A 13,199-nucleotide genomic window follows, 5' to 3' on the forward strand; every position below is an offset into this window, starting at 1 on the left:
AGTGGACTGTTCAGTTAGCTGTCATAGAAATTGATGTGTGGTTATGTTGACCTTAACAAGGTGGTTTGTGTTCAGTTACTCATTGTACCATGTTTCTAATTTTAGCTGCGGTTAGGGGGAGTTTTCACAACCTGGCAACTCAAAAGTCGTTCTGTCAACAGTAGCAGTAAATTATTTATTACCCATTAGTAAAGTCATTAGTGCAGCTTAGACACCCGCTATCAAAGGTGTGGCACTGGCAAAGGATGGAGTTGAGTCATAATGGCAGATAAAGACGATTTAAGTCAGTGAATTTCCAAGTTATCTTAACCATACAAGTTATTCATCCAAGATGATTTCAGTTGAGTGTTTTTGATGACCTACTTTAGTTAGAACATCCCAGATGTATGCAGATGTATGGAACAAGAGCTTTCATCGTGTATGCCCAACACATTTTTAACCTCTAGGGGGCAGTAAGATCCCAAAGCAAAGTCTCAACATCATGCTTTGAGGTACATATGAAGACATCTTAGGGACACAGAGCTGCCCACAGTTTCATATGAAGCACAGTTAAGTTTTGTCATTCGTGCTGCTGCTGCAGCAGCGTGGTGTTGCACTTCCATAAAGCTTCTGGACTTTGAGTTTTTAACATCCAGACTTTTGGTTCCTGGTATGGGAGAAGCTCCAAAAACACTGGATCCCACATTTAACCTTCTGCAGCTGAATGTTGTCCTTCATGAGACCCGTCCTGACCTGTAAACACCTGAGATGAAGATCTTTCAAACTCCAAACCTTCAGTTTATATCAGACTTTGAGCGATAATTTTATCATCTCCAGGCACAAAGTGAGATAACCCTGATGACACTGCTGTGTCAGCATCATGGTTATTCTCTCGTCACAGAGTCCTGGAGTACACCTTTACATCACTGCAGCAAGGTGAGACATTAAACCACCAGAGGTCAGCAAAAACATGCTAAAAGGTGGAATGCACCTTTTATTCAATCTGAAGGCAGGTTGTCTTTCTGTTGTTTTGCAGGTTCAGTTTTTCCAATGTGCTGTGAACGCAGCACTGTTTCTCATATGTACATACATATGTGCGGCTCTTATGACATGAAAGCCCACTCCATTGTTTGCTTCTTTTAATGTTTAACATCAACCTGGCAGCGGGCTGCAGACTACATTTGTCTTATGGTTAAATCTGAAACATTTGCATCATATTGATGTTTATGAATGTGTAAAGAATTAAATAAAATGATGTGAAAATCTCATGTGAAGACAAAATGAGTACAAGATCTTTAGTTCGGACTCTCTGGGGGACTTTACTTGGTGTTTTAGAACAAAGTAAAAAATGTATGATAGAAATATTTGGAAATAACTGACAGTTTCTGCCAGTTATCAGCTTTAACATCTGGAAATGTTGTAAACTTTGCCACAGAGAATTGAGCAACTCCAATCTATCTGCATCCAAGACTCTTAAAAATGTTTAATTTTGAAACAGAAATGTGCTGCTTTTACCCACAAAATAACTGTGCTGTTTTTCATCTAGTAACACCACATACATTGTGCTTGACAGACAATATCACCGGCTTCATCTCATGCTCAATGCACAGAGAAGAATCTCCAAGAATAGCAAATGCAACCACCCTACATAGAGAAGTAGGACGTGTGGTGGTGTGATTCTACAAAGGATCATGCTTCTTCCTTCATTTTCCGCGAGGCCTTCGTTTCATATTATGCATGGACAAATGGGATATTCTATGCGGTTACCTTGGAAACAGGCATGTATTCTGTCCCAGTGTTGCGAAGCAGGAGAAAATGATCCTTTATGTGCGTAGTAATGGCAGAAAAGCAGCATGACTCTAATGTGCTGTAATGTGTCATTTCTGTTTCCCTGCTGGTGATGGGTTACTGTGACTGCAGAGGGGATTCTCACAGACAAACCGATAAGAGCATAAAACCTCAAACGGAGGCTTTTTGAATCAGTAATACAGAGTAACCTGTTCATGTGCGGGTGATGATTCAGAGAAACCCTCAGCACAGCAGCCAAGGCTGCAGGAGTGACTGTGCAGAAGTGTCTGTATTTGTTAATGGCTTTAACACACACATCTATGAAATGAAGAAAAATCATCAATGCTCATCCTCCAAAATCCTCCCATACCTGATTTATTGTCACACCTCATCATCTTCATCACTATTGTCACCATCCTGGCAAAACGACTGAGCAGACTTCATCTCATAAATATTTATGATTTGCTCTACATGCCTCTCTTTCTACTGAGCTTCATCTTCAGCAGCTTGTGAGGAAGCTAAAGATGGAATTGGGTTTTTATTTTCAGGGTGAGGAAATTCAGATCCTGTGCCACTTCCCCTTCTGTTGCTGATTGTGGATCAAAGTCCAAACGAACTGCTCAGGCCACCTCACGCTCCCAACCTCCTGCTGGGATCCACTCGGGGCAGATTTTAGATGTATTACATGTAAAATTGCAAAATATGAGGAATTCAAACAATTGCTGCAGAAGCAGAAATTTCTCTCCTTTGACGTACTGAATAATCTTCATGTGTTTGTCTGATGAAGTTATCGTTCTACATTGATCTTCTACGTTGGTCAGTCCACCAATTATGTCCAGACTGAAATATCTCAGCAAGAAAGAGATGGATCACTTTGAATGCAATGATGAATCCCCTGATTGTCCCTCCAGCGCCACCATGAGGTTAACACTTTTGTTCTTTGGTGAAATGTGTTTTGGATGGATATGCATCATGAAATTTGGGACAAACCTTCATGATGCCAAGAGGAGGAATCCTGATGACTTTGGTGATCCCTTTTTGAGCTGATGCCACGTTTTTACTTATCCAGTAAAACATCTTGACATTTATTCAACTGATTGGCACCAAATTTCATGCAAACGTTCATGGTTCCAATACAATGAATCCTGATAACTGGTGATCTCTTGACATTTCCTATGGCGCCATCTTGAGGTTTACATTTGTGGTTTTGAGTCTGAAATTTAGTGCAGACATTCATGTCCCCTCACTGGTGATCCTTCATCCTCTTCTTTTAGCGGCATCATCAGGCCAACGCTAAATGCTATGCAGTATTTTGGCGTTCAATCAAATACCTGCAAAACTAACAAAATTCCCATCAACCTCAATTGTACTTTGTGTTTTAGTGCCAATTAGCCGAAGTTAGTATGCTAACATGCTAAACTAAGATCTGGAACAGGCAAACATTATACCTGCTAAACACTGTCATGTTAGCATTATCATTATGAACATGTTGCCATGCTAGCGTTAGCTTTTACCTTAATGCACAAGTCGTCTATGGTACAAACTCACAGGGCCTCTGTCATGGCTGCAGACTCTTATGGTTAACTTCTGCATTATTTTAATGTGCAATTTAGGATGAAATCTTTTCATGATTTTCTCACCACATTTCTGTGTAATTCTAATTTGTGCATTGGTGAAATATGCATTTAGATCACTTACATAGGTAAAAGTAGCAATACAACCATGTGAAATATTCCTTTATAAATGCATTCAAATCTTACTTTAGTAAAAGTACAAATATTATTGCCAAATGTACTTAAAGTCAGGTAATTCTAATTACTTTCTAAGCTATATATCATGTCTTATAATGGTAACTGTAACTGTTGCTGTCAAGTAAATATATTAATAATTCCTTCTGAGATGCAGTGCAGTGGAAGTGTAGTCGCACAAAACCAAAATATTCAGGCAAAGTACTTAAGCAGATGAACTCAGTTACTGTCAACCACTGGATTTATGGCAATTTTGGGGTCATGGGACTGTATTCATGTGTGCTTTTTAATTTCAATGAGGTTTTCCTGTTAAACAAAGGTAAATTTTTATCATCATCATAATCACTATTCTCATCTTCTTCTGCTGCATTTGCAAAAAGAACACACCGAACAGCCGTTGTTATATTAATATATGTTTAATTCTTCTCCATTTTTATTATCATTATGTTTTATTTTCATATTTGCAAATCTTACCGGTCCTTTGTGCATGGACCTATCATCACGGCACACACATTGGCACAACAAGATTGTTCAGAAATAGATAAATTCTAATCACACTTTAATAGCACACAATTTCATGACTTTTGCAAGGACTTGGGAAAGACATACTATAACAATAACAAATTTGATCATTTTTTTTCCTCTGTTGAAATCAGAATTTGTTGTATGATGTGCCAAAATAAAACATAATAGTAACATGGACATTCTCAATTCTCAAATAAACAAAGCATAAATAAAAAAGGAAATTAAAAACATGAGATATAACCATAAAATGTGCAGCAGTTGAATAGAGCTCTGATGAATGTGATGAGTTTTGCCATAAAGGTGCCTTTAAAGCACAACACTTCCCCTAACATGAAATAAAATAATCTCTGTCTTTAAATAAGAAACTGCTGACAATATAAAAATACATGGCATTGTACTGTAGTTCATTAAATAAACCAACAATTCATATATAAAATATTATATTGACGTGTATAAAAATATGCCTTACAACTTTTTGAAAAGGGTAACAGCCGTAAGCTTTTTGTCTGCCACTTCAGAACACACAGTCGACCACAAAAATCCAACATATGTACAAACAATCAACTAATAAGCAGTCAGAACGCCATTTTGACAAATAAAATGAACAGAAGCATCCAGGATCATATTCGTATGACTATTTTTTTCTGACTCGACATATATAAGATACTGTAAGATTCAAGCAGTACTTGATGGAAATACAGACTCAAAAATAAATTAATAGAAAAGAAATATTCTGTCAATTAGGTATGTTGATATCAGTGTATCTTTGGAGAGAGGGAGAGAGGACGGTGAGGGAGACACATTTTTCAAACGTTTGTGTCGCATCACCTGCGTAACAGTATTTCAGCCCACTGAGATCAGAACAAACACAGGCAGTGTCAGCTATCCTAAAGTAAAGAGGAAAATCAAAATCTACCAGAAAGCCAGGACAAGAGCCAGGGAATATAGAGATCATTCGGAGTAATACCGCTTGGATCACTGAGGCAGTTCACGGAGCGTTAATGTGAGCATGCAGCGTGTCACCAGACGACGCAGAGGACGTTGCTGCAACTGTTGAACATTCAGGCAGATGTTATTGTTGCTGCTGCTGGACTGTGAGAGTGTGTGTGTCTTGCTTCTAGAGAGGGCATGAGCGTTAACTGGTGTGTGTTTTCCGTAGGAAGTGGTTTATCCCTGCTACCTCCTGTCCAGGCAGTGTCTAGCACATGCTAAAGCCACCCCCTCTCCCTGTGTTCCTGCTCCTCCACCACCACCTCCTCCTCCTCCTTCTCCTCCTCTTCCTCCAGGCTCAGAGCAATAGGACAGACTCATCCCTCACTCCCCATCGCATGGTAAAGTACCGTCTTCGCTGGCACGTGAGGGCACGGGCGTGCCGAGCTCATCCACGCACCAGCAGTGGCCACGCTGCATGCCCTTGGAGGAGCGGCACTGTGTGAGATTAAAACACAGAGAGGGAGATTTTGAAAGGGAAGGAGGGCGGAGATTGAGTGGGAGAGTGGGAAAGGTGGCGAGGGAGGAAGAGAGAGAAAATGATATGTCATCATAGCGCAGTACTGATTCTCCGAGCTCACAGCTGGGCGGCTCAGGGAGAGAAGTGTCAGTTATTCTCAGCCCCTGTGGTCACAGACAAATCTCTGGATGCACCGAACAGAAAGCTGCAGTGGAGTGCAGCTCTCACACTCAGAAATACATACAGTGGCACGAAGTCGGTGCGGCAAAGACACATTTTCCCATCACATCACAAGAGCTAACAGCCGGCAAAGTTCCAGCAATATGTTTCACGATGCTTCAGGTGACCGTAACACTCTACCTGCTTTTTCCTGTAGAAGCCACGGGTGTCACAGTTGGGTATATAGATGTCACGGTCAGACTGGAAGATTGTCAGCTCCAGACCCCTCAGGACACTATTGAGCAGCTTGCGGCAGGGTGCCTGAAAACCACAACGCAGAGTGTGACTTCAAACACCACCAGAGGCAAATACAGAGAACCCATAAAGAGTGGCAGTGGCAAGCTGCTATCTCCCCTCAGGTGACTGTGTTGGCAGAAATCCTCTTTGATCACAACACATGTGGATGTGAATCACAAAGGATTAGCTACAGTGATGCAGCATTAGAGCCAGAAGCAGAGAATATGTATATTCATATATATTAGATGTCACATATTGTATAACATTATATAACCATATTGTTACACAATGCTTTGGCTTTTCAGGTCACTGAATGGTTTGAAGTGACTGTGCGTTTTTGGTGTCACTTTGTGGAATGAAACATCTCGATCAATTATGTGACCACGGTTGGTGCCATGATAGCACACATATCAGGTCGAATGCTGCAGATCACCCGGCTCGCAAAAGTGAAAAATCTGTGGCGGCAGCGGCCGACTTGAAACTTTCCTGATTCACATCATGCTCAATTAGTTCTGCCGCATAGCAGCACACACATCATGCACCATAATGCATGGCTTCAGGGCAGAGTGTGTGTACATGCCACTGCAACACCCCAAACAGCAGAGGATCTATGGTAATAACTCTCCGTAATACAGTGCAGTTCCATATACAACCCTCTCCATCACATACGATGTGTATTTATACAGTCTTGTTACAGTACATAAAACGCTTTATGCATCTCAGTATTTTGGTCATTTAGGTGATGATCCATTAGCTTCACACAACAGAGACTGTAGAATAAGAGCATGAACTTACTCTTTCAATGTCACCACTGTGTGAGGGATGGGGACCTGAGAGGAAATGACACACCGGCATGAGAATGTGACATTAAACCATCATAGCCATTAACATCAAACCACATCCAATGTCACGTTTTACAATATATGCTGCAAATATAATATTCACACTTTGGTATCTATCTTTGCACCTTTTTGCAAAGGACATTACTAAGCAGTCACTCAGATGAGATCTATCTGGGGTGGTGTTTCAACGAGACCTAATTTCCACCAGTATATTTCCTTTCCACACAGTTAAATCGCAGTATCTCAGTTTGAACAGTAGATGGAGATCACTGCAATAAAAAGCCGCTTGATCAGGATGTAGGTGACACTGTGACAGTTTCACATTCATTCGAAATTCTCTTCAGAGAGCCGGACTTGTAGGACAGATCATTGTCATGCACCCTGTCACTGAAATGGATTTAATATATTACACTGTACAAATCATATAAATGCAGGAAAACGCATCTTCACTTATGCACTGTTGCAACACCCCAAGACTAAATACAAGGTCCTTGTTTTTAGTGATTTGCCACAATTCCTGATGAACAAATCACAGTCGTTTTACAATAGGACAGTAATGACAAATGGCATTTTTATCACAGTGACTCCAGAGGCACTGCTGAGCAGTGTTAATGCTAGAGGTTTGCAAATTCATCTGTGGTGCACAAAATGCATCCAGGCTTAAATGTCACACACTAATTGGCCTTTCTTTTTGTTGGCGAGTGACACAGCATCACAAGCTATTCCCAGCAGTACAGGACACACACTGTAAATACACTTATGTGTGGTGCACACGTCCAGCCTACCTGCAGTGTCCATGCATGCGTCTGTTTGCATCTGTAGGTGCATGCATGTACGTGTGCATAAGAGATTTCATGCACGTGTGTGTGTGTGTGTGTGTGTGTGTGTGTGTGTATGTGTGTGTATACAGTATCTTACCTGTGGGGTGGGGCCTCTCAGTGGGACTAGTCCTGCTGTGCTTGGCGCAAATGCCCCTTCCCTGCAACAGAGCCTGGAGGGGGCTGTGCTCCCTTGGTGGGGGAACACAGCGGAGCCCCTTGGCACAGCTCAGGGTGTACACACCACAGGGCTCTCCCTGGGCCAACACTGACGTGCTGCCAGCAACATTATGGTCCCTGGGGGGCCGACCTGCCCCCAGTGGATCCCTGCAGGAGGGACAGACCTTGAAGGGGCCCAAGCGATTTGCCCCGGTCCATGATCCGCAGTGAGCAATCAGCAACAAAACAACGGTTGTTAAGTTAGAAAGGATAGGCATTTTCTGTCCAGGTCTCAGGTTCTCCACTCTGTCACTCTCTGTCAGTTAAATGTGGCTGATGCTATTTCTGGATGTATATTTCTCCCTCTCTCTCCCTTTCTCTCCCCTTTCCTCAGTCTTCTTCCCGTTTCTATACAGTAGCTTTCCTTGGTGCTTTGCCGGTTGAGTCCCCTGCAGTGCCAGAGGAGACAAATGGAGATCGAGAGAGACACAGCAAAGCACCAGCTTTTAAAGATCTGAAAGGCGGTGATAGAGAGTGAGTGAGTGAGAGAGAGAGAGAGAAAGAGAGAGAGAGAGAGAGAGCACAGTTATGACACCTTCAGGGGCTGGGACTCAGAGAGAGAGAGAGAGAGAGAGAGAGAGGGAGAGGGAGAGAGAGAGAGAGAGAGAGAGACAGAGAGAGAGAGGGGGAGGTGGCAGGGAGGGAGAGAGCAAGTGGGGGGTGGATTATGTTCCTTTCAGAAATTATCAAAATCTCCCCACCCTTTCCTGTTATATACGTACATCTAGCCCTTCTTCTTACATTACAAATGCAGGAGTTGTCATGTTGAGCTTTTTGCACTTTCTTTCCAATGTCAGGGACCTTTCTGGAATAATATTTGCCATGGTAACAAATACACATGTACATGTGCCTCCATCAGCCTCGCCACTGCAATGCCATTTGCTACAGTAAATGCACAGCTGCGTGATTTCTCCTCCTCGCATTCTGTTCGAGGTTATGACAGAGAATACTTCCTGTACAAACATGTAATGCTACAGCTGAGCTCTGCACGTGAGATACTCGGTCCTGTTGTCAAATTACAGAAGCACGCAGCAAATATCAAAGTTTAGAGAACGTTGAGTTAATGAGTCTATGCAAAATAAACCAAACAGCAAAGAAAGTGATCTCCTGAATGTGCTTCAGACATGTTAGTTTATGAACAAACAGGAGTGCAACATACTGATGTGTGATTACTTCTATGTAGCACACACCAACTGAAACTGTGCCTCAGCATAATCAAACCGCTGCTGAGTCAGGTATGTATTGCATTGCCTCTACAAGAGGGCTAATCCAGTCTTTAATAAGAGTTCTAGATTACATTTCAGCAGATATTAACTGAGTACAGGGACCACATCACATGTTGAAGTGTGTGGGCCAGCTGTTTGAAATGGAAGAGTAATCATCTGGATAATTAGGAGGAGGGGGAGGACTCATTTTTGCAGGAATGCACATTGACCAGCCCGAGCCAAACTGCTAATAATGCAATCCATCGCTCCACTCAGCCAGTTAGGATTTTCCATCTTCAAAAGATCACCGCTGAGTCCTTCACCCCTCTACTCAACACACAAAACGAGATCCTGCCATGATAAAACTGTCACATCTGCACAATTTTTTGAGGTATTCTGATGAATACGTACAGGTTATTTGGTGTATAGGAATAATGTTGTTATACTATGTTATCCAAGGCATAATTCTTTCACTTTTGCAAGACAGATTCAAAAATGAACTTTGCAACTGCAGTCAAAATTCATAACACTGAAAGCAAAGTCAAGGACCTGCACATGAAGATCATTCCTAGAAGTTGGCGGTAGGTAGAGTGTTGAGGAATTCCTCTCTTATCTAGAGTCCCACTGTCTCCTGTGTTATCTGACATTGCCTCTGAGGACAGATGCAACAAGAATACGATACCAACATTTTTCACAGAGCATAAACTGAATTCGGGCATTTACGTTAACACTGCTGAGGTGCAATGGTGTCACGTTACCTTTAAAATTAGCAGAACACAGGACACAAAAAGTGCTGTGTGCATTTTTGCCTGACACAGGGTCATTTGCTCCTGCAGTAGCACAGACATGACAGAGCACACCAACATCCCCACTGACCTATACTTGCTGGAATTCAGTGCTACACGAGGCCGAAGCCTGCTTTGCCATCAGCAGCCTGTTGTTCTGATTAATCCTGGCATGGAGGGCAGAAATCACCTGCCGTCTTGTGTTCCCATCAGCTCCAGAGCTACAGCGCTGGTCTGTTTCCACATCAGGAAAATGTTCCAAGACACACGCCAGACCAACGGGGGCTCTCTTTTCCACAGTGCCCTGGGTTATTCATTTTTCCTCCTCCAGCCACACTGTTTCTTCATCCTCTCTCTCTCAGCTCAGGTCGACCCCAGCTGGCTCAGAAAGTCTCTCTGCTGCCACTTCTGCTTTCAACACAGCAACCACAATCTACATAAGCCCTGTGGTGGGACACTGCTCTGCCCTGTTGAGTAGCATCCCCACTGACTTTGTGTTAAGCTGAACCCCTACCTCCTTCAAGTTTTTGATGGTAATATTTCAGTTTAGAATCATGAAGAACACTGTGAACAGAATGGGGAAAATGTTGTGCTATGATACTCACCAGACCTACCAGAAACAAGCTGATCCATACATTGGGTTGTGGGTTTTCTTCTAAAGGATTAATTATTCTGAGACCCAGCTAATATTTTCATCCTTTTAGATGTTGGGAAGTCAAAATAAGACACACACAAACCCACACACACTTTGAGTGATTGGATTGGCTGAATGCTTCTCACCATTTCTCAAAGCTCGATGCGATTGGCTATTTCAGCAACGAGCGTGTGACGTCACTGGGAAGCGCCGAACTCTAGTTTCCAAAGTTTTCTGTGGTGCTATGGATAGCTGATGGACAAAAGTGGGTTTCTGTCTTATTAGCCACGTAGATAACAGGTAAGCGATTGACTAATCGACGATGACGCCTATAATAAGTCATTGTTGTGTCCTCCTCTGTCAGGAATCCACTTGCTAAGCATCGAACCCCAGCTTCAAGCAAAGAAGCTATCACATTAGCAGCTAGCTAACGATGCTAACTCAGCTTTGCGACTAAATAGACTGCTCGTCACCAACTGACGATTGGATATTTAATTTTTTGAAACGTTATTTAACTATTACTAAGCTACATCCGGTTTTCGGGGATCTTGGAAGCAGTTAACTCTCTGGACATTCACGCTAGCTTAACTTGAGGTAGCTTTATCGTTAGCACAGTGCGTTGCTAGCTTACAAACCATAACAGCGTTAGATGTAAACATTGGCACGCCCACTTTGCCTCGTTGCGGCTTTTTCGCATTTTCTGTTAAAATGACTGATTTATTCCTTGCAACCATTGGAAAAACTACCTAAATGGGGTTTTAAAGAGAAGAACGTCGACACGGTGTGTAAGTTTGACGTGTTTGCTATGTCCACACGATATCATCCAACGTCACTGCACGACAGCAACTGAATACTGACAGACCAATCAATGCACAGAATACGTATTGATTACGGCATCTTGAACTCTGTGTGTGTGTGTGTGTGTGTGTGTGTTAGATAGAGTGTGTTCTTTGGTTGGCCACCTGTTTCCTCTTGTAAATACAGGTTTCTTAGGCAGATGAGAGAAACTATATCATTTCCCCGTCATTGCAGGTAAATACAGCACAGAATAAGGTCACATGGGGTTTATACTGTATACATATGGAGAGCTGATTTGCTTTACCCAAAGACCCATTCAGAAAATTCAGTAAAAACATAGGAGAGCAAACAAATATGTTCCCAAAGACATATAGACATAGATGACCTGTTACTTAAAGGGATCCTCAAGTTATATTCATTTCAGAACGACCAGTTCAGGAGCTGAGTGTTGTACCTCCAACTACTGTCTTATCAAATGACTTTCAAGTTTGTTATGTAATTGCAGTAATTAAAAACTCAATTCAACATCTTGGAATCGGTGCCTTCAAACTATGAAGTGACCAGGGGACATAAGTATGAGAGCAGTTGGTGTCCAAATGTCCATGACAGCAACAGCAATTCTTCTGTAATCTCATCTGCGGAAAAACACCAGAATTTCTTTATCTGTGTTAGTGTGATCGCAATGAAAATACTGTGGTTCCGGCTGTTGATATTTTCAACCTGCCTCAGTGCCCTCATTGTTGCCACAGAAACTTAAAAGCAGCCATGGTATAAAAGAATCTGGAGAACATGCATGAGAGGAGCTGGGTAGTTGGTACGTGGTAATTACCCTGTGATTCAGCTTCCTCCTTGCTGTTTTTTTTTTCCCTCTCAGGCACCAAACAGCCAGGTCAGCAAACATTGTACAGCCTACTGAACTTAAGTGCCAATTTTTTTTCCACTGTCTCATTTTCTTCATACAGATGGATGACATCAATGTACTACACCACAGATGCCTCCTGAATCTGAGGCGTCGAATCAGAGATATTGGGGATGGGCGCCCAGCACAGGAACGATATATGAGGTTGCAGAAGGATGGAGACACGCTCAGGTCAGCCTCAGATATTCATCTTGCCTGAGTTGGGAGTGATTATGTGACTTTGTTGGATTGGGTGAAACAGAGCAGTTCATCTCAGAAGTGTGCCTTTGTGTTATATTGTGTTGGTTTCCTGCCCTCTCACTGGGGGACTCTTTATCATGACTTGCAAAACTTCTGTGTGCCATTGTCGGTTTCTTAAACATTTTAAAATTATGTAAAATTAGTTATGCTTTGAAAGATCCTGAAGGTTTAACATGTTGTCATTATCAATATGCCCACAGGAGTAGGGATGCACAGGCACCCTCTATTTCCCATATTAAAAACCTGTATTTGAACAGTATCTGCACTGATACGATTGGATGCATCAGATAAATTCATTCCTATGATAGCAAGGAGGTCTTTGGCTCGTTTATACCCTTGTACTATATTCTCTCTCTTCTGTTTTCTCCAAACTTTTAATCTTTGTGTTTGGGATAATTATGGGGCAAAACACCATTGGCTGTGTTTCCTTATAAATGACAAGTGAATTTGAAGAAAACTTTTGAAATGTTGCAAAAACAGAAAAGAGGAAAATTAGGTTTGTTTCCATCAGCTGGTTCTGAGTGAGTAAACAAGGCCATGCAAAGCATCATTTTGTCAGAACTTGGCGGTATAGACTGCGTTACGCATGGTTACAATAAAGTACAACTCTGATGCCAAAAAATTGGGACGCTGTGTGAAACATAAGTAATTTGCTAATCACAAACACAGTACAAAGACAATACATTTCATGTATTACTTCATCATTGATTTTTGTAAATACATGCCTATTGTGAAACAGGCTAATTGGTAACAGGTGATAATATCATGATTGGGGATCAAAGGGGCGTCCTTA

General features: G+C 42.0%; 2 protein-coding genes across 2 annotated transcripts in view; one reads left to right on the plus strand and one right to left on the minus strand.

Moving 5' to 3' along the window:
• Positions 1–3,912: 3,912 nt before the first annotated feature.
• igfbp6b (insulin-like growth factor binding protein 6b) lies at positions 3,913–8,244 on the minus strand. Its single transcript, XM_076739998.1, has 4 exons — positions 7,707–8,244; positions 6,742–6,776; positions 5,851–5,970; positions 3,913–5,468 (listed from the first exon to the last, which is right to left on the minus strand). The coding sequence occupies exons 1-4, from the start codon at positions 8,041–8,043 to the stop codon at positions 5,355–5,357; spliced, it is 606 nt and encodes a 201-aa protein (XP_076596113.1). The 5' UTR covers positions 8,044–8,244; the 3' UTR covers positions 3,913–5,354.
• A 2,401-nt stretch (positions 8,245–10,645) lies between these two features.
• The window catches only part of spryd3 (SPRY domain containing 3), a 53,634-nt gene continuing 51,080 nt past the window's right edge, over positions 10,646–13,199 (plus strand). Inside the window, exons 1-2 of the mRNA XM_076741873.1 lie at positions 10,646–10,749; positions 12,210–12,337. Coding sequence (XP_076597988.1) covers positions 12,210–12,337 — 128 coding nt within the window. The 5' untranslated portion in view covers positions 10,646–10,749. The remainder of the gene's footprint in view (positions 10,750–12,209; positions 12,338–13,199) is intronic.

Source organism: Chaetodon auriga, chromosome 10 (genome assembly GCF_051107435.1).
Source record: "Chaetodon auriga isolate fChaAug3 chromosome 10, fChaAug3.hap1, whole genome shotgun sequence".
Lineage (NCBI taxonomy): Eukaryota > Metazoa > Chordata > Actinopteri > Chaetodontiformes > Chaetodontidae > Chaetodon > Chaetodon auriga.

Excerpts from the sequence above, each read along its gene's own strand:
- igfbp6b (XM_076739998.1), bottom strand. The coding sequence starts at position 8,043 with ATGCCTATCCTTTCTAACTTAACAACCGTTGTTTTGTTGCTGATTGCT. Across the intron at positions 5,971-6,741 it reads ACAGTGGTGACATTGAAAGA|GCACCCTGCCGCAAGCTGCT; the intron begins GTAAGTTCATGC and ends TGTGGTTTTCAG. Across the intron at positions 5,469-5,850 it reads GCTTCTACAGGAAAAAGCAG|TGCCGCTCCTCCAAGGGCAT; the intron begins GTAGAGTGTTAC and ends AATCTCACACAG.